This window comes from Camelus ferus, chromosome 35 (assembly GCF_009834535.1).
Source record: "Camelus ferus isolate YT-003-E chromosome 35, BCGSAC_Cfer_1.0, whole genome shotgun sequence".
Taxonomy (NCBI): domain Eukaryota; kingdom Metazoa; phylum Chordata; class Mammalia; order Artiodactyla; family Camelidae; genus Camelus; species Camelus ferus.
In genome coordinates, this window is record NC_045730.1 from 8187530 (window position 1) to 8209529 (window position 22000).

The 22000-nt window shown below is 34.6% G+C and overlaps 1 protein-coding gene across 1 annotated transcript in view; it reads right to left on the minus strand.

The window, feature by feature from the left end:
- The window catches only part of MALRD1 (MAM and LDL receptor class A domain containing 1), a 365316-nt gene that overhangs the window by 267889 nt on the left and 75427 nt on the right, over positions 1–22000 (minus strand). Inside the window, exons 12-13 of the mRNA XM_032474166.1 lie at positions 7178–7334; positions 3529–3639 (exon numbers count right to left, since the gene is read on the minus strand). Coding sequence (XP_032330057.1) covers positions 3529–3639; positions 7178–7334 — 268 coding nt within the window. The remainder of the gene's footprint in view (positions 1–3528; positions 3640–7177; positions 7335–22000) is intronic.

Consider the following 22000-nt stretch of genomic DNA (forward strand, 5'->3'; position numbering starts at 1 on the left):
TTAAGGAAAAAAAAAAAAGGCAGTATCAGTGGAACCATCCAACAAGAATTCAAAACTTGGGACAATCAGCAAATACAGGACACAGGGCTTCAATCTGATAAAAATGCCCCCAATCATCCCCATAATGAGGCTGACCCAGGAAGTTGTAGGGATATCTGAGGTCGGCACCACACTCCACAGGCAAGAATGCGGGAGTGGCACCATCACCACCTCTTGTTTAGATATTTAGGATAAGAGGCCTATGAAACTGATAGGCGTCACCTACCACTGCTGCATCTGCAACTCTCATACCCAAAACAAGACCTGCTCACTTCTGGGCACCTAATCACATATGGAAGCAGGAGGCCAACCAGGAGGCATAATGTACCACAAGAAAGAAGATGCAAGCATATCTTTTAACTCTATTTTGTCCAGGTCTTGCCATTCCTCTGATCTGTCCAACTCAACCATTTGAAATTGAAAATATGTCAAACCTCAATACCGTGAGTTGTTTTTTTATTTTAATTGGCCACGTCTTTGGAATTGAGACAACTGTGACTTGCCTTTGATGAGTGTAGGTGATGAACAAAACTCTCATGTGTGTCACTGTTGAACAGTTAGATCCCACTTCTACGGACTTTGATGGAATGAATGAAAAATAGTAACAGGAGTCGTTTAAATGAAACTAATGCAGGTGGCTTCTACTAAATTTGTCTGCAAGCTGAATACGGATCTGTGTGTTAGCATAAGAAATAATCATGTATTTTAAAGTGGATTTAGGACAATCAGAGATGAGTTAATCAGAAATACCTATTTACCTCCATGATTTTTAAACAAAATATTTATTGTCATCTAACTCCCATCCATCTTTTTACCAAATCTAAACAAGTGTTTTTCTTGAAAGAAATAATTAGTTTTTCCTTAAGATGTGTTCTGCGTTTATATGATTGTATGAAAACCTAGGTGTTTTCCTTTTAACATGTGAGAATAACTGAGAATCATGTCATTCACATTACAAAAAAGGCAAAATAAAAGTACAATTTTTAATGTAAATTCATGTGTCAAATTTACATAAAAGAAATACATTATTATCCTTCATAGTAGATGTGCTGGAAAAGAAAAATAAATGTGTAAGATAGATTAAGAGCTCGGATGTGATTAGGAAGAGGTGAAATTAGAAAGAACCAAAATTAAGACTTTTCATAAGGAAACTGAGCCAAAGAAACATTGATACACAAATTTTAAAAGGTACTCTATTATCTGGATATATCTGAACACTTAAATATGTAATGCAATGTTTTGTGATTAAGAAATCAGATAATTCAGTAAGTATCTCAGTATTAGTGGTTTTTTTGTTTTGTTTTTTTGTTTTTTGGGTTTTTTTTTTTTTGTCATCTCATAGACACAGTATAGTTGCCTGCCATTTCCAAATAGTCAAATACTTCAATGCTCTGGACAATGTTGGTTAAGATTCCACAGACTTTACTGTTGAATGTGATTAAACGTTTTTAAAGAGCAATTATGATATTTTTTTCCCAGTATTATGGACTTGTAGATGACCTGACTGTGTTCAAAGCCTGCCACTGGCACTTTGTAGTTAGACTGAGTGGGGAAAGTTACCCAACTTCTAGGTACTTCTGTAACCTCATCTATAAAATGGAGATAATCATAGTATGTACCTCATACAGTTACAGGACTAAATTTTTTTTAATTCATAGAACAGTACTTAGCACTTAGTAAGATCTATATGTGTGATGGCTCTAGTTATAAAAATTATTATAATTAAATTTTTATGTGTAACCTGGGGGTTCCCAAATATTACTCTGAAAACTACCCACTGCTGACTCAACAAATCATGTCTAAAAATATCATATATTTTTACCCAAGGGTTAGAGGCACTCATGTTTCTGAGGCCAAAGGGAAAGATCCAGTAAAAATGGAAGAAACAGGGATAGTATGCCCGTCTCATCACTATTTCTCCCGTGCACAGTAATGTGCTTTGCACATAGTAGGCCCTTGATATGTTTTTACTGAAGGAATGAATGAACCACATTAAACATCAAATATTCACAAGCCACTAATACTTTTTCAAGATTCAAACAACATGGGTATATTTCTCCTCAAATTTCAATATGTGAAAAAAATTAAATTTCCGAGAGGCTAAATTAATAATTGATTCCTTTGCTTAAATCCCTTTTAATGTGATTTTGAACACGCTTTTACTATGCAAATACACCACTTGCACAGACTAGTTACGAATTCACCGCCTGAAGTGGAAAGCCAGGGTCTGGCAGCAGCAAAACCTCCTCCGTGTTCTTGCTGATGATTCTTCCTGCCTCTGGTAAAAGGTCTTAGAGGCTGAACGCATGGAATCCTCTTAATAATAAATTTCATATTGTGCAAGACCACTCAATTGCTGTTCAATCTTTGCTCCTTCAGGTTGAAATTACTTCTTAACCGTTTCCTAAGTTATCCACTAATGACCCATAAGAAAGAAAGAGGTTGAAAATACATGCATTTATTATACCTAACATTCTAAGGAATTGGGGATAACTCTGTATCAACGCTTTTAAACAGCTGTATGTAGCCTGTCCTTCCACTGGAGCTGAAAGGGGCTGATCTATTAGACACAGCAGATGATTATAGATAAAGCTACTCAATATTCACAGCCAATTTGTCTACTCTTACTACATATACAGAGGACTGGAAGTGCAACAATTAGCAGAGATATTGTATCTTCTATCTATATATAAGCAGCTTCCAATTCATGGACTAAAGCCCTGTGCATTTAAGACTAAGAAAAAAATACTCTCTGATATAAATAGCTCTGGATTCTTATTCTCTTACCCAATCTTGACAAATCTTAATAGCTAAGTTTTATTTTCCAGGAAACACCCATTCTGACAAAAACACCCGAGAAGCCAAAATCAAAACACACTCCCATCCATGGAGCTCTTGTTTCTCTGATAATCTATTAAAATGAAATAAAATTCACACTAGATATCCTGGAACATAATTACTTTCAGTTTAAACCTTTGAATCTAAGTATTACTTGTTCTTTTCCTGGATTGTCAGGGTTTATCCTCCTCACGTTATTGTAACCTACATGAAGACAAAGCATCACACAGTTTTGTGCCTCCCCAAATATTCTGCAATTAAGTAAATCTATTTTCTCTAATAAGGTTCAACAACTGAGTGTTCCTTTCAAAGGTTTCTTTAATCAGGTCTGAAATAAATTAATGTGATTATTCTACGGTCTGTGGGAATACATTTGTAAAATAGAAGGAGGTTTTCTTTATACCTGGGAGACTGTGGAGGCAGGATGGTTGTCACTAAAATTAAATGTTCCTAGGAATACAGTTGTCTGATGGGAAAACAATTAGCACACGCCAGAATTGTTAAGTGGAAAATGCCATATGCAGTGGTAAGCACACAACACATCAGAAAGGAAACGGGAGACAAGAAGACAAGAAATCAAGGAAATAAAATAAAGTTAAAGGAAAAAACTCAACAAAACTCAATCATCAGCTAATTATTTGGATTACAAACCTGTATATGGGAATGAACGCCTAAAAACACCTCCACTTTTTTCCACTGTGCACCCTGCTGTCCACTTTGAGCCCACAATTTAGAAGTAACATTGTCTTTCTTGCTGAGTACCTGCAGAGATAAATCAAGTAAGAAATGCTGAAATATTACCTTGATACATTTTAAACATGCAGAATTTTCCCAGTAATTTTTTAAAAATTTAATATCAACATGAATCCCTAAGAGAAAAGCTGAGACATTGTTCATTCGATCTCTTTGTTTCCTAGAACAGCCACTGTGCCCCCAGGGTAGCTCACAAGCTTTGTGTAATAAAGTGGCATGTGAATATCTGTCAGTCAAGTCCGAAAGTACCTGGGCACTATTTAATTAAGAACTCTTAACTACCTCAGCTTTTGAAAATCTGACAGCAGGAACAATGGAATTCTCTTATGTTAAATAATATTCATATAGTCATATGAAAAGCACAGAATTACTTACTAAAACATTCTTTTGAGAATGACCTTGGGTTCAGTGGGGATGATGTTACAATGGGAACCCACTCGTTTCCAACAGCACATATGGGTAACATGAGTGGTACCCACTCATTTCTGCCAGTGGGAACTCCCTACCCAACAGTCTCACCTGTACTATTGGACCCTCATTCAAAAGAGCAATTCAGATTCATCTTAGCAGACAAATGATCGCGGCTCTTCTTTTACAGTGATGCAAAAAGAGCCATCCAGAGAGTAACTGAAGAGAATTGGGAAGAGCAGTACAATTTCACATTTTAAAATAACTGCCTTATCCAGTTTAAGTATGTCACAACATTGCTTGTTAACAACACAATTTGTACAACCATTCAGATAAAAGGTTTGGGGAGTTCTGACTTTTGAAAGTGAAGGTAACTTTTAATGCTTTTATTATTCTTTTTTTTAAGTTAAATGCAAATGGTTATTTTTATAGAGCTAGAGTTTCTAGAGTCATATAAAAAGTGATATGTGGCTAGCACAAATATCACCAAATTCTTGGTCTATAAAATTCAAGTTAAATCAACATATCATTAAAATCAATAAAATATAATTTCTACAAAACATAAAAATAATTTTTGAAGGATACTAAAAAGGATGTCTAGGAAATAAATCTTCCCTGCGTGAATACTGCTCTATATACAAATCACAAAGGAAAACTGTGTTCATGCAAGATGGAAAAGCAACATTTAGTGTTATTTTATTCAGCCAAGCACAAAAACAAGGATCATATGTATTACCATTTTAATTATTAGATAATTAATTATTTGTAAGCTTTTAATGTTGTTTTATAATTTTTCATCTACTAATACAAAATCTTATCCTGAAAAAACTGAAAGCGTATTTCAGATAATTAATCTCAACCACAAAATACACCAGGTAAATAATTCTCATTTTTCTGATTCAAACCCTGCAGTAAGTTGTATCGATTATTTTGCCTAAAATCATTTTTTAAAACTCCAGGCAAAGCAAATGGTAAATTGTAACTTCAACCCATAAGACAAGCTGGATGATTTCAGATTATTAAACACACACATACATATATACAAACAACTTAACTCTTGAACTGTTTTTGGTAAGAAGTCTCACCTATTATAAATGAAACTATTCTTCCAAAATTGATCTATAAATGTAACATTTCCAATTAAAAAAAAAACAAACAGCATCTTATTTTTTAGCTTTTTAAAAATTTTTTTCCAAACTGTGGAGGTGTTTTTTATTTTTTCTTTATGCATTTTCTCCTTTTCCATTTTTTTAATTGAAGTATGGTTGAGTTACAATGTTGTATTAGTTTCTGGTGTACAGCACAGTGATTCAGTTATACATATAAATATATACATATTTTTTCACATTCTTTTTCATTACAGGTTACTATAAGCCATTGAGTATAACAACAGCATTTTAAAAATAAGATATATTTGACCTATTTTTTTTAGAAAAAATAATATTTAATATGGCCAGTAAGCAGTTGATCTGCAGTCCATTTCTGTTTATTGAGGGAAAACAAAGCAGTAGCTCAAATGTAATCTCTGTAAATATACTAAACATAGACTTCTTAGAAAACAAATTAATCATATTTAACAGGGGAGAGATCTTCTACAAAAACATCCCTGGTCTAAAATTGATAAAATTAATTTTAAAAATCCTGGAATTTGGGGATTTATTTTTCAGACATGGCTTCTTGGAAAATGTTACATAAGCTATGAAGTGGAGTATAAATGAAGATGCTTCAAAATGGAGGTGGCTTATTCTGTGTAAATGATGTATCCATACATACACTTACAAACCTTATCTATTATATAAGGCATATATCAGGGAAGACCTAGGGCTAGTCATCAAAATTCCAGATTCTTTCTGTTTTGCCTGTATAACTTGGTGTTCTAAAAGAAACCAGGAGCCCCTGAAAAAAAGTTAACTCCAGCAATGGAACAGGATAACAAAAAGATGAGTCTAGAACATCTTTTTGTCCAGAAAGAAAAGAAATGCTTTAAAGAATGATGGATTTGTTGAAGAGAAATAGAAGTCAGTTTAAAGGATCTCCTAAGAAAAAAATCGGGTACAATTGAAGAGCTAATGAATAATAATAATGGATGAAAACAAATTGAATAAAATAGGAATCCATGAGTCCACACTGATATAAATCAATAAATGGAAATAAATGGAGAGATTATTTTTTAACAATAGAAAACCAACCTACAAAAGTAGACAGAATAATGGAGTTAGAAAATCACAGAGACAACCATCATAGTAAAATTAATTCCAGCAAAAAAGACTAAAAGGAAACAAAAACTAATGGGTAAAATTGAGTTGAGATTAGATTTTATATACTTACAAGATATTTCCTCACAAAATATTTATTGATAACAAAGGGAACAAAAGTCCTGAGACCAACAAACACCATGTACTAACCAATGGGATGCAATAAAAAGAACACAATATTGGTGATGATATAGAAAAAAAATGCTTAACACTGAACAAATCCAATTTGAGGGAAATTCTACAAAATGATTGCATCATGACCTTTTAAAATATCAAGATCATAAAAGTTTAGGGAAAATGAAGGAATTATTTCCATTTAAAACCATGGAATGTGGAAGTAATTCCATATTGAATTGAATTTTTCCTAAAAAAGATGCTACTTAAAAACGGATCTCTGAGTGGAAAGTATGTTGGAGTTATCTGTGAGATTCTTGCAACCTTTTGTGAGTTTAGAACAGTTTTATATTTTTTTAAAAGAAACAATTAGGAAGAGACTATTGAAGAATGTAGCACCATTACCATCAAAGACAGCAAGAACTGCACACTGAAATGCCACCAAAGTGTATATATTCAATTGTGTTCTTCTCAGAGATTGATACTGAAACCTACATAGACCAGTGTTACACAGAATTATATTTTATTGTCACCTCACAATAAAAGCCATAATCATAAACTTAATAGCTAAAAAAAATCCCTATTAGCCTTTCAGGTCCAATTCTACTAAAGCTTTTTTTTCCCCCCCAATTATACCATTTTAAAACTAGTGAAGTGCTGATCACTGTCCATTTGCATTCATTAGCAGACTATATATTTTAATAACAGTAAATTATACAGTAGGAATTTTTGTAAAACAAATTGAGAAACTGCAATCGCCTACGCAGTACCTGAAGAGAGCCCACGGTAGCACCATTCATATGAGTCCAGAACACCAGGGTACACTTTGGTCCTGTGCGTGAAATAACAGGAGTGAGGATGTCAGCCTGGTCACCAAATTTTCCATTTGAGCTATCAGCATATAGGTACCAGCCATTGGTGGTATTTCTGGGGAAAGAATGATGTGCTTATCAGATAAATGAAGAAGAAAACCATAAAATACTGTTTGTCATCAACCATATTCTGTTGTTCTAAGTTTATCCTAAAGTACAATAACGTTTTACAGCACAAAGATGACTCTACCTTCAGTACAAAACAATTCTTCTACTATTTTTATTTTGAATCCATGTGTCCATTGGTACAATGTGCAAAAATTACAGTAATTTTTGAATTACCGGAAATTACCAGGTCTAATACGTAATAACTTGGATGATTTTCTTTTTACAGCAATACTGCCCACACTCTGATTGGTTTTGTAGAGTTTATTTTTATGTGGGTAAAAATGAGAACTTGAAGCACTAAATGTGTTTAGAAGACGCATAAAAAACATATATATATATATATATATATATATAATCAGAGCACAGAAAAGAGAAAGGAAGCTGTCCCACGGTTCTACTCACTGGTCTAAAAGGTTTCTATGTTCAAATTTATATTTTCTTATGAACTTAGGTCAGTTTTACTTAAACATATCTTAATAGGTTGGCAGATAATTTTTAAAGCACCTTTTTTTTCCTCCTATTTCCAACTCAGAGAGGAAAAATAATGACAGAAACAATTAAATATCAATGTAGTTTTGCCATAAAGGACAGATTTTAGGCCGTTACTTTAATTATCAATTCAAAAAAGAGATAATAAAACATTAAAGACACGCTAGGTAACACAGAGCCTCCTGAAGTATTAAAGTGATTCCTACACTCTGGGCCCCCTGGCGCTCTTTCTCTAATTTCTTTGATCAATTAGATTTCATACCACTTTATGACCAAATATGATTCTACTACTACAAACTTTAAACTTGCTACTTATTAAAACCATTTTGGAAGTTTCATCGTTTTGAGGGAAGAAATGTGAATTATTAATAGGAAATGGAAAGAAAGACAGCAGTGCTCATTCAGTTACCACATATCCACCGAGTCAATCTTTCCAGTCTTATTCGTCCAAGGCACTGGGAATGTGACTGGGGGCAAAAGACATGGCAGGGTTTGGCCTCTGGTCTCAGCATTTACTAGATGGTCAACATTTGGCAGGTTATTTAGCCTCTCTGAATGTATCATTTTCGCTATTTATAAAAAGGGATAGCTCCATGTACAGTCTTAATAGGAATTATAAATTAAAATAAGTGGAAGACCTAACATAGTACCTGGCCCATCTAACATACTCGATAAATTGTAGTTGTGATTTGCGGTTATGTTTATGTCATCAGTTGCTGCTAATAGAATAAAGAGTTTAGTGTCCTATGAGCGGCAGAGGGCATGAATTAAGATCATTTTTAAGAGACAGGTTATTATATTAATTTGTCTGAATCATGTGTCAATGAATAAACACTTCCAGCCTTGTTCCTGTGTGTGCTTAATATCCCAGGACCCCAAGGATCCTCAGAACAAAGATGAATACATGAATTATTCATCAATTCCTATGATTCACTGAGATCCAGCACAATTTCAATAGATGTTTTTTTCCCAAAATTGATAAACTGATTCTGAGCTTAATACAGAACTCCAAAGGACTAAGAATAGCCAACTTTGTCATAAAGAAGAACAAAGTTGGAGAATTGACTCTATCAGATATTAAGATATTTTAAAGGTAGAATAATCAAGACAAAGTGGTATTGGAGTAAAGACAAGTGGGCCAGAGAAATGGATAAAAAATCCTGAAAATTCTACATATATTTGTACATCTGATTTATGAAAAGCTTAGCTCGTTAGAGCAGTGAAGGAAGGGACAGTCTTTTCAATGCAGATTGAATAAATCAGGTAGCCTTGTGGGGAAAAACAAACCTTGACTCGCTATTTCACAGCATTCAAAAAGAATAAATTCCACATAGGATGTTCCTGAAATGTGGAAGGTAAAACAACACAGCTTGTCTAAGATAATACAACAGTATCTTCGTGATGTGGGACTGAGAAAAGTATTTTTAATAAAATGTAAAGATTATTAACCATAAGGGGGAAATACTGAAAAATAGGCCTATATTCAAGTTAAGGATTTCTGTTTATGAAAGATACCAATGTAATGATCAAAAGGCCAACTAGTGAGCTGGAGAAAACATCTGTATCACATTTAATGTGTAACACGTACTGATTACCTACTATGTATCAGGCACCACAACAGAAGTTCAACAGTGTGTGTGTATGTGTCTATACATATACATACACAGTATGTTTTTACACATACGTGTTATATAACTACTTACACACAAGCAAGAACAGGAGGAAATATTCTCAAATGCTATAATGTTACTATGCTTGTGTCTTTGCTTGGGGCCATGACTGTGTTGTTTCCTACACAGTACCTAGTTCTTAGGAGACCCTCAAAAGCAACCTGATAAACAAAAATAAACAAGGTTGTTCAAAATCAGTACAGCACGTGTGAAAATAAAAAGACCAAGGGAGTGACAGCACTGTGGGTTCAGATGAAATTACACAGGAAAGATGATAATAATGTTCCAGGCTGGGGGGGGGGGGGGCAAAAAACCATAAAAAAATGAACAATGTTAATAGATCTGGAGACCATGGGAGAATTAAGTGACTAAAAGTCACAATTCTAGTAATGATAAAAGAATCTAATCAATGGTTCTTCAACTGAAGGCACCTGTATTAACTTCCCAGAAACTACACAATGAAAAAAATATTAATACTTAATTTCCCCAATCCAATATACCTTGAGAAAATTCAGTCACAAAAATAAATACAAAATAAATTATCAAAACAATGCTAATTATGACATCCTTTAAATATCCCCTCACTTGCAAGGAAAATGAATAAAGGGAGACATGTCAGGAGATCAATTTTGAAAAATGCAAACAGCATTCGTGTTTTTACACTGCCCTATGAACACACTACAGCAGTATATCATTTGCTCACCAGTCTTAAATGCGTATTAATTGGGGTTACATGATGTATGTACAATTCCTAATGGAAAAATGAAGGATTACACGAACACTCACCTGTGTCTGAGATGAGATTATTCGAGCACGTACCTGCAAAGGAAATCAACTCCCCTCTTGGAATGAGTACTGCAGTGATAATCACACCTAACACTGCTGACATTCGTAAAATATTAGCATGTCTCTACCAGCCTTTAAATCGTCTTTTCTCATACAGATCGGGGAGTGGGATGTTTTACAGAAACATCTCTTTTCTAATAAAACATATCATAAACCACACAGTAGTAAAGGTTTAAAGAAAGTAGAGTTTTATAGCTAGATGTTGCAGAAGTAAAGATCCCAGGTGATGATGCACAAGTCATTAAAAAACCGTTACAAAAAGAGATCTGATACACAGTCCATGCTATTTTAAAGAAAGTCACTTAGGCATCATAGGATAATAGCTTCCAAAGTCTTGGTATTACAAAGATTAAGCAATTTAAAAGCTGACTTTTTCAGGGGGGTGGTAATAGCTCTGTGGTAGAGTGTATGCGTGCTGGCTTCAATCCCCAGTAACTTCATTCATTCATTAATAAGTAAATAAATAAATAGACATTACCCCACCTTATTTGAGAATCTCTTGGGTATTCACCCTAATTAAATTAGTAAGAAAAAAATACCCTTGCATGGACAAATTAAAATATTTTTGAATCAGATCAACTGACCTTTAACTCTGTGCATGTACAGTAAGAGAGACACACTCTTCAGGCTTATCCTCTGAGTTGAGATACGTTCCTTGACTGATTACGATTCTGTAGGCTGTTGTAACATACCTGATGGGATGTGAGCTACTCAACGTTGTCATGACCTTTATTAACTTCATGAGTAGCAGAAAATACAAAGCGTTCAACAGTACCATTATTACAGCAATTTCCATAGCACCACCCTGGTGTCTGTGGTGAACCACCCTTGCTATGAGGAAGTGCTCCCTGCCCCTCCCACCAGCTCCGCTGTCTGACCCACTGACTGCTGGAGTAGGCTTCTTAAATCAGCCAGAACACTCAGAGTTCTTGTGTGGGATTTTTAGAACATGAATTAAGAGAAAAGGAACATCCCTTTTTGGGTATCAAGTCACCCCCTTACTAGCTAACCCCTAAAGGTTTCAAACCAACTCTGTCTGACTCTAAAAATCCCACGTATGCCCTCTATTCTCTGCTGTAGTATTGCAGAAGAAACTAAAGATAAGGTTCTGTTTGACTTACTGGTCCTTTATAATACCCATCTGATCCCACCATCCTGCTTAGAAATTTGCAATATACTTTTACTGACTCACAGCGCGGTCCTGGAACTAAACTCTATGTTACTGGATTGCAAGTAAATGAGAAGCCTCGGTAAGATACTCATCAATCCATTGCACACACTGTCCACTGGGGGTTTGTTTTGTTTTGTTTTGTTTTGTTTTCTCCATAGTGAGACTTTCTTGATAAAGGAAGCAGTGAATTAATTTGCATTCTGGGGCAAGCTCTTTTTTTTAATACTGTCATGTATCTGTAACTAACAGTCCACAGAGTGGCCTTTCACACTGCACTGGGAAATAACTGAGGTCAGAGAATTTTTTCTGCAAAGGCCATAGAGTCAACATTTTACGCTTTGTAGGGCATACAGTCTGTCACAACTATGCACCTCTCCATCTTTGCAGCATTTAAGCATCCATGGACTGCTTAAATGAATGATAGCCATGTTCCTACTAACAGTATTAACAAAAACCGGCATCGCCCAGAATCGGCCCACAGGCCACAGTTTGCTCACCACTGTTCTATGAATAAAAGTCTCAACTTATTAGGAAATAACTTTCTTTAACAATATATGGCTTCAACTTTCATATATTACTTTACTCAAACACCCAGATTTATACCCATTGTATGTGTTCATGCAGTTACCTGAACACATCATTCTTTTCTGTCTCCCTTACACTGGTCTTTCTTCTGGGCACACTTATAACCTCTGCTCTTGGTCTTTATAATACTTTGATTTACCCTCCACAACATATCTCAAATAGACTCTCATTTCCAAGCCTTCATAAATTCCCAGACTCAAAATTCCTTGATTCAAAATGACTCCCTCACCTAAGAATTCCCTAACATTTTATATGTAACACTTTAGATGCATTTTTCATATTCAATTTTAATTCAAAGAATATGAAGCTATAGGCCCACTAGATCATAAACATATCAATGCATATACTTATTTATTACAGTATCTAAAACACCTTGCAAATGGGCTTAAACTCTGGTACTCAATAAATATTTCCTGAATCTGTTGCTAAATGAAAGCAGTAGACATCTGCTTTTCCATACCAAAATTCTCCTTTACAAATCCAAGGCATCTCACCTTTGAAAAAGGACTTACAAAAAGGACTGCTTTTGGAGTTCTCTTTCCTAGACTTATGAAACAAAAATGAACTAAGAAACAACACTTGTTGAAATTTTAAATAACCACCTGGAGGTTTTACCAACTCAAAATTCAATAACAAAGGTGTTACAGCCAACAATTTTAATTAGGAGCATCCAAGTTTTCTGTTTCAATATTGTATGACATTCACTGGAGAATAACTCTTTGTGAGGCAAGTAGAAACACGTTTTAAAAATAACTGATACATTTAAAACTCTAAGATACTACACAGAGTAGCTGTATTTTTTTGATCATCTAATTCCAAACTATAAATTGAGAAGGCTCCTTAAAATAAGTATCATCTTTATTAGGCCAAAGAATCAGTAGATAAATACCTTCTGAGAAGTATAAAATACTGGAATTTTTCAGGTCAGTCTTTAAATCAGTATGCTTTTAAATTAGGGAATATTAAGTAATAGTTTGCTATTTGGTATTCCCCACAAACCTAAGAAGGTAGGATTAGACATTACTACTTCACATCTGGGATAACTAAAATTAAATGATTAGCCATGGTGATTCCCTTGGTAAATACTGAAGCCAGGACTGGACTTAGATCCATCTCCCCATGTTTTATACTCTAAATTAGTTGTCTTCTAAGTATGGCGTCTGAACCAGCAATATCAGTGTCACCTGGAAACTTGTTTAAAATGCCAGCTTTTGGGCCCTGTCTCAGACTTGATGAATCAGGAACTCTGGGGGCAGAGCTCAGCAATCTGTTTAACAAAATTCTCAGCTTATTCTGGTACGTGCTAAATTTTGAGGCCCCATGCTCAAAACCACTTACACTAAACAGTTAAAACAGTATTTACAATTCCAAGTTGCTAAATCAAGATGCTAATCCAAAAAGAATACCTAGAAAAATAAGATACTCAAGCTCTATTCTTCTTCCTAAAATGAACACTCTGCAGAAAATGACTATGAGATTAAAGAGTTTTTGACAGTTGTTATCACAACACCTCATTTCCCATTATGTAATATGTAGAAAGTAGAACCTACGTTTTAGTGAAAGAAAGGAAGAAAATGTTTGGGAGAGGTACAGGTTGAAAATCTTAGTCAAGTATATTTAAGAAACATAAGGCACAACCTCAGGGGTACCATTTAAACACAAACACACACAAACATACACACACACACACACACACACAGAGAATTTGATGCAAAAAGTTCTTCAAAAGTTATGCAATGAATTGCCCATTATATTCTTTTTTCATTAAAACTCACACATCCCTAATGTACTTGATCAAAATAAAACACACACACACACACACACACCCCAGTCTGGCACACTGTAAGTACTCGCTAAGTATTTATTAAGGGAGGAAATGAAAAATAGTAATTATTGTTTTCGAGGTTCACTAGGTAAATACATCCCAATCAAATTTTTTGACCTAGCTTTCAAAACAAGTGAGAATAACTTAAATTTTTGAGAATTTTAAAATAATTGTTTAAATTAAAAAATGCATCATAATTATCAGAAATGACTCATATTAATGGAAGAATTTATTCACATGTGTTTGTGAATAAAAATTTCATTTGCTCCAGACAGAACAGACATCAAAGTAAAGAAAGTTATCAGGGATAAAGAAGGTATTACATAACGATAAGGTGTTCAGTAGTCCAAGAAAACATAAAAATCCTCAATATATATGAGCCTATCAAACTATGTGAGGCAAAAACTAACAGAAATGAAAAGAGAAATAAATGAACCCACTATCATTGTTAGAGACTTCAAAAAGCCCTTTATCAGAAATTAGCACATATAGCAGGCAAAAGATCAGTAAGATACCCATTTGCAAAACAGTGAAGTTGCATCTTTCCCTTGTATCATATATAAATATTAACTTAAACAAAATCAAAGCCTTAAACATAAGAGCTTTAAAACTGTCAGAAGGCGGCCTAGGGGAAAAGCCTCGTGACAGTGGATTTGGCAACTATTTCTTGGACAAAACACCAAGAACAAAGGCAACAGAGGAAAAAAGAGGTAAACAACTGCATCAAAACTAAGGCTTTCTTGCATCAACAGACACTATCAACAGAGTGAAAAGTCAACTCATAGAACCTGACAATATATTTGCAAATCATACTCTGATAACAGATTAATATCAAGAATATATAAAGAACTCCTATAACTCAACAACAACAACAAAAAACAAAAGCCCGATTCAAGGTGAGCCAAGGACTTGAACAGATATTCATATTACCAATCAGCACATAAAAAGATGGTCTATGTCACCATCATTAGGGAAATGCAAATCAAAAACACAATGTGGTATCACTTCACATCCATAGGATGGCCACTATCAAAACAAACAAAACAGAAAATAAGTGTTGTCAAGAATGTGGAGAAAGAAATGCTTGTTATATACAGAACATTTTATATTACATATATTTTATCATTTAAAAATTCAAAAAAGATTTATTTTAATAGGAAGCAAATTAAAGATCTTACTACCTTTGGAGGCAAAAAAAAAAAAAAAGCATTAGCACTGTTCAAACCCAGTATTTAATATTAATCTTCCAATGCTTTATTTCTCTTACCATAATTATATAAAGAAAACATAAAGACTTTTTATCTTAAACATCCTATATAAAAATACACCCTCAAATTCCCTCTAACTTACCCAGTGTATCTTACCAATACTATCATTTCCTACAGGTTCCATGTCATGAAAAAGATTGAGAAGCCCAGCTACGGTCAAGCCACCTTTCCTGTCTATTGGCCAGTTAATTTGCTTGTAGGAGTATAGGAATTGAAAGTCAGAGAAGCAATGAAAGTGGGCAGAAGTATAGCACTTGGTCTCAATAAAGCAGTAACTGTAATGGAGAGAGAACTTCTTGGAGATACCTTCCTTTAAAAAGCAGCTTGGCTTTCTCTATAATCAAAAATCAGCATAAGCCTGGTGGTGCAGAGGGGCAATGAAATGTACAAGGCATCTGCATTAACACGCAATAGGCTTGCCGGACGTAAGTGACACTCACAAGTATGCAAATGAGTCAGGTTTTCCAGTCACACTCTTACTCCTTCAACATGACCAGGGTCTGACAAACATTGAGCAGGTGTCCTCTGCTCCAAATTTAAATGATTCCTGTATTTGAATACTTTGCAAGATGATAAAAGCTATGGTGCCTTGAGATGAAACATATCTGCCTTTGCACCACTTAAAAAAAAAAGCCACACTATATTAAACTAAAGATTAAATTAGTATTAAAGAGAGTTAGGAACAGCTATGATGTCTAAAAGTACCTACTCTCCCGTGTTATATATACACAGAGGGCTGACCTTCAGGTCGGTGCATTTGTTGAGAGAGCACATAATTTGGTTCTGGTTCTTAACCTCCTCACAACCACATTTATGAGCGGGGATTCACATTGTGCCGTTTCTTCCCTGCACGTTGCCACCAGAGTTCAACCTCAGTGTTTTAATGCCTTGTATACTCTGTTAAGGACGATCGTGAATTATCATTCTCTGACCTTTATATTATGCTACAGGCCTGCTCATCAGCAGTCTCTGTGACCAGTTATTTACAGTTATCACTAGTCAGTGATGGAAAGGGCAACCTAAATTCTGAATATACAAAAAAGGCAGTTCATGTTAGAAGTATTTGAAAATGTAAACAAACACCACCACAGTGTTTTGTGGCTGGTGCTCAGTTGTTCTGATAATGTGAATACAGACGGTCACAACTGGAATCTAAAGCAAGGCAATGCTGGTAATGAAATGGAAATGTACAAGCTGTAACAGTTAAGCACTGTTAAAAGGGACATCTTTTCTGATTTGAACATGCACAGCGAATGGGTCAAATCCAGGATAATTTAAGAGCAGATTTTTCCACTCCATAAAAAGCTTCACATGGTCTTTGCTTTCACACTGGGCTTTGAAATAGGCTGATTCTATGGATTAGAACTATTGGATGTTCATATTGATGTTTCAGAAATTTTGTTGATAAAAATAGAATACTAAATTTAATAATTTAAAAATAAAAAATAAAAATCATTTAGTTTTTTAAATCCACATTTTCTAATTAACTCCCTAAAAGCTTTCCAAGAATACTATTTTGAGTTCACGACATCCTAGCCAACAGTCTAATTGTGTTTGGCTAGAAAACTTTATATTTAATTTAAAAGAGACTGAAAAGTAATCCTTGGCAGGAAATGTAGATCCCTACTTTAAAGAGAATATGAGAAAATTTCATTTTAAAGCTAGTGCTTTCCCCAAAGAAATTTTAGCTCAAGATATTTTTCTGTGTCTTTCCTCTCTTTTACAAGAAACTGCATACATCTCAGGTAAAATATATCCAAAGTTAATAATAATATATCTGTGCATATGAGTTAAGAATGTATCAGGAAATAATCCATAAAACCACTAAAATTCTGTCTACTGCAGCTTAGAAAAGAGAACTAATTTTATCCTCCAAATGTTATTGTCACCAATCTCCTCTGGCTTTGCTTTCAGCTTCTCTTTAAGGACTCCTCCTTTGGTCCAAATAGTAAATGTTTCAATTTCGCTGTCTTATCTTTTCATCATCCGTCTTTTCTCATAGTCACTTGGTACAATGTTGACTAAATTAAATCATCAGCACGCTTTCCCTTGAGATACTTACAGTATCATGAAGGAGTGAGACAAATAAATTAGTATTGATGGTATTCTGGGCCATATGCTATATAATACAGCTAATACCCAAAGAAGAATGATTTGGATTAGACTGGAGAGAGGGACCAGGGAGAGTTTCCCAGAAGAACTGACTTTCATCTAAGTTTGAAAGGATGGCATGGAGATTGTTGAATGAAAGTACCAAGGCATAAAAGAGAGGCACATTTGGAGAATAAATAGATTTGTTGGATGAACGGGAGAGGGTGCTAATGATGATGAGGCTAAAACAAGGAGCCTGAGCCAGACAATAAAAGATCTTAATGATTATGCATTAACTAACCTTACTCTGGTAATCAATTTTGCAATATATACACACAAAGAATCATGACATCCATTACTCTGTACAACTTAAGCTTATACAATGTTACCTGTCACTTATATCTCAATACAGTTGGAAACAAAACCAAACCAAAAAACACATGGTGAGACCAAGTTAAGGAAATGACTATCTTAATTTTGTCTTCATCTTTGAAGAATTTTTCCTATTGAGTACTGAATTCTAGGTGTAACGTGTTTTTACACATTGTGCCTAGAAATAAACAGATCATTTGAGGCTCTAGATAGCATTTTCCTCCAGAGAAGATAACGTTTACTTCTGGAAGGCAAATGTCTAGCAGCAAGTCACTGCAATTCAAGCATGGGAGTAACTGTACTTCTTCTTAACTTCTCAGCCACCCATGCTGCCAAGCAGCTCGGTCTCTTTGCAAGATACTGGGTACTTTTCTTTCCCTTATCTGGTCCCACCACACCCAAAGAAGATACTCTTCCAGGTTCAAGAGTCATGTTCTTCTCTCACTAACTGACTCATTGCATCACTCCCTTGGCATCAGTGATTTCCAACAGTCACAGTGACCCACCACCACCACCACCACCACCACCACCACCACTACATACACACACAGTCTTGATGACACTCTACATTTCTCAGTAAAGTAGAATGTTCCATCTCAGTTATCATTTTCTTTCTTGTCTTTCTTATCTGTTTTCTTGCAAATCATCTCCTTCTCATGACATCTTCATTTCTGTTTTTGGTAACATCACTCTTCCAGCCAGTAAGGCACTGAATTTGGAAACCAAACATTTCCCTGCCAATCATTTACTCTGGGTTACTAAGTTTATTACAGCACCATGATGGGTATAGCTGCTATTTTATCTTTGCTTGGTGAATTTCTGTGCAGCTCTTTAAAGCCAGCTCAAAAAATTATAGCTCTCACAATGCTTTTCTTTTTGCACTATTAAGCCTCCTTCCTCTGTGCCCAAATAACACTGTATCTTCTTCATGGTCTGTTTTAAATGATACATAATTTTAAAATGTTTTCTTAACTGTATTCCTAAATTTTAAAATCCTTGCATCTCCAAAAATTTTTTAAAATAAATAAATAAAATAAATTCCTTGTATCTCCTTCTGTTACTTGCATGAAGTATTTCTCATAACTATATGCAAAAATCTCTCAAATTGCATTATAACATGTCTTCAAAAGTAACACTTCATAGGGAACATAAATGATGTTATGAAGACAGTGTATACATTTATGATTCTCTGTATGAAGTCACTACATTCTTATAAAATTTGACCAGATATATAGAGACAAATCTGAAAAATAACGATGATACAGTTTTAAAAATCTAGAATCTGAACCTAAACCTTATTATCCCAGAATCTCTGTTACTTATACTGTTATGCCACAAATAAAATATCTAAATATTTTAGTTGCCTAAAAAAAAATCAAGTATATATAATCTCTTTTAACCTTATGATTATAGAAAGTTAAGAACTCTGTTTATTTTATGCTGAATAATAATGAGGAAAATGGAATTACTTTAAAAAAATGAAAACAACTATAAGTAAATAATAAATTATTCCAATGAAAATAAAGTTCACAGAACTAATGCATTTTAATAAGATCATTAACATTGCTTACATTTCCTTAATTTAATTTTTATTGTTTTAAATCTCACCTTGTTCTCAAAATGTACTTCTAGTCACAAAAATACATGATACAGTATAACATTATAAACTAAAAGATACACACATGTACACATAAATACGTATTTATTTTGTTCTTACCATAGATATGAAGTAAGAACAAAAGAAAATAAGAGTTCAGATGCTAAACAGAGTCTAGATCACAAAATGCATTCTATGTGTTTCACAGAGGCACTAACATTGGATCAAAATTTTGATTCTAAGAGTTCTGTGTGCCAATATGAACAGTGAAGGAATGAACAGCCATACAATTCAGAGACTTAAGAAAACACAAAGCCAGTGACTGGATAAAGAAGAAGTGGTATATTTACACCATGGAATACTACTCAGCCATAAAACCTGACAACATAACGCCACTTGCAGCAACATGGATGTCCCTGAAGAATGTCATTCTAAGTGAAGTAAGCCAGAAAGAGAAAGAAAAATACCATATGAGATCACTCATATGTGGAAAAAAAAAAAAACATAAATACAAAACAGAAGCAGACTCATAGACATAGAATACAAACTTGTTGCCAAGGGGGTGGGGGGTGGGAAGGGACAGACTGGGATTTCAAAATGTAGAAGAGATAAACAAGATTTTACTGTATTGCACAGGGAAATATATACAAGATCTTGTGGTAGCTCACAGCAAAAAAAAAAAGTGACAATGAATATATGTATGTTCATGTATAACTGAAAAATTGTGCTCTACATTGGAATTTGACACAACATTGTAAAATGACTATAACTCAATAAAAAAATGTTAAAAGAAAACACAAAGCCAAAGTGATTGCATTACCCCTTTGACATCAATGATTTCTTATAGTCACAGGGAACATATATACACACTCTTGATGGTCCACATTTCTCAATGCGACAGTTGAATGTTGATAAAGGTGGAAAATAATCAAAGTTAGAAACTCATTTTTGGAGACATTCTTGTATAAGAAACAGGGTAAGAAATAGTCCCTGACAGTTATGTTTTGGGTTAGCTGTGTAAGACCTGGGTATCAGTATGTTTTAACTGTGTCTCCTGGTAATTCCAATGTGCTGTCAATTTTAAGAATCAGAGCTGGACTAAACAAACAGGGTCTTCAGAGTGTGGGTCCCAGACCAGCAGCAGGAGCAGCAGCACCTGGGAACTTGTTAAAGATGTACATACTCAGGTTCTACCCCAGACCTGGTCACTCAGAAATTCTGGAGCCAGCCCAAGATCCCTGTGTTTTAACAAGCTCTCCAGATGACTCTGGTGTGTGCTTGAGAACCACTGGACTAAAACAAGTCCCAAGCAAAGCAGAACAAGATCACCTTGACTGACTTACATCAATAACATTTGGGTTCCGGACATTAAGAAAAAAGGCAGACAAAAATGGGTTTGGATGCTGGACATGCCTCGATTACTGTTTTCTCTCCAGGTTGCCATCACTCACACTTCACCCACCTTCCACTCTTCTTTTTTTTTTTTTTAAGAATTATTTATAGAGAACCAGTTTTGTTTTTTCATTTCCTGCTGCGCAAAACCGCAATCAAATTGTGTCATAAATCTTTCAGATGCTTGATTTTTAAGCAACGGAGTTTCACAAAAAGATGCAGGATAGGAGAGATCTGAGCATCTGTGAGATTTTGATTCAAAGTTTCCAGCTCTCAGGCTGACTAAACAGTGTGCACGAAGGCAAGCTGCTCAACATCATTAAACCTTGGTTTGCCGACACGTAGAACAGGGATAATTGCTCAAGCCTCGAAAGTTCACTGGGAGGACTTAATGTGACTATGTATGAATGGCATTCACATAACGCCTAGCACATAATAAACACTCAATTAGTATTGCTTTCCTTTCTAAGGTGCTCCACTGTATGAAAAACCTGCAACTGCTCATTTATCAGACCTCCCTGTTCATTTTGTGCAGTCAAAGAGGACGTGCTGAGGAACACATACCACATAAATGTCAGAATTTATGAATTTATAAACTTGGCATTTCCCCCCTTATTCATGCACAGCCTCCACTTACTTATTTAGATATTCTTTGAAATAACAAAATAAAGGTAGGTTTTAAGTATAAAATTAGACCTAATTTTTTATTCTGTTTAAAATTTATTAATGATAAATCAAATTTTCTAGAGAAAAATGATTTAAAGAAGATATCACTGAGCTCACATAACTTCTTTCCATTAGCCAATACATTGCCTATGAATTGGTGAGCACACTGGCAGTAAGTACCTATTAGGCACAAAACTATGCATTTTTTTTAAATAAATACATTTAAAATATATTGGCAGATACTTTTAAAATGAACACTATGGAGCCAATCTATAGAGAGAGATTGTATGAATTCACCTGAGTATGAAAAGAAAAATAGTTATTCTATATTCTTATGTCACCCCTCAAGCTTCCAGCCTTTGGCTACTTGGCCATTAATACAGAACAAAAATACAAGCAAACATTGTTGTGAACTAGTTTTTAATAAGCTATTTTTGGTCTGATCGTTCCCCCTTGATAACTAAGGCAAAACCATTCTTCATGGATAGGAATGTCAGAAAGAACTTGAAGGAACTTCGTTCTAAACTGCAAATTTACTGGAAAAAAAAAACCCATGAGATTAAGGAATTATTTTGAACTTCATTACGACCGCAGCTCTAAAAGATAGATTTTGTAAGATCAATGCAAATAATTCTTTGGAG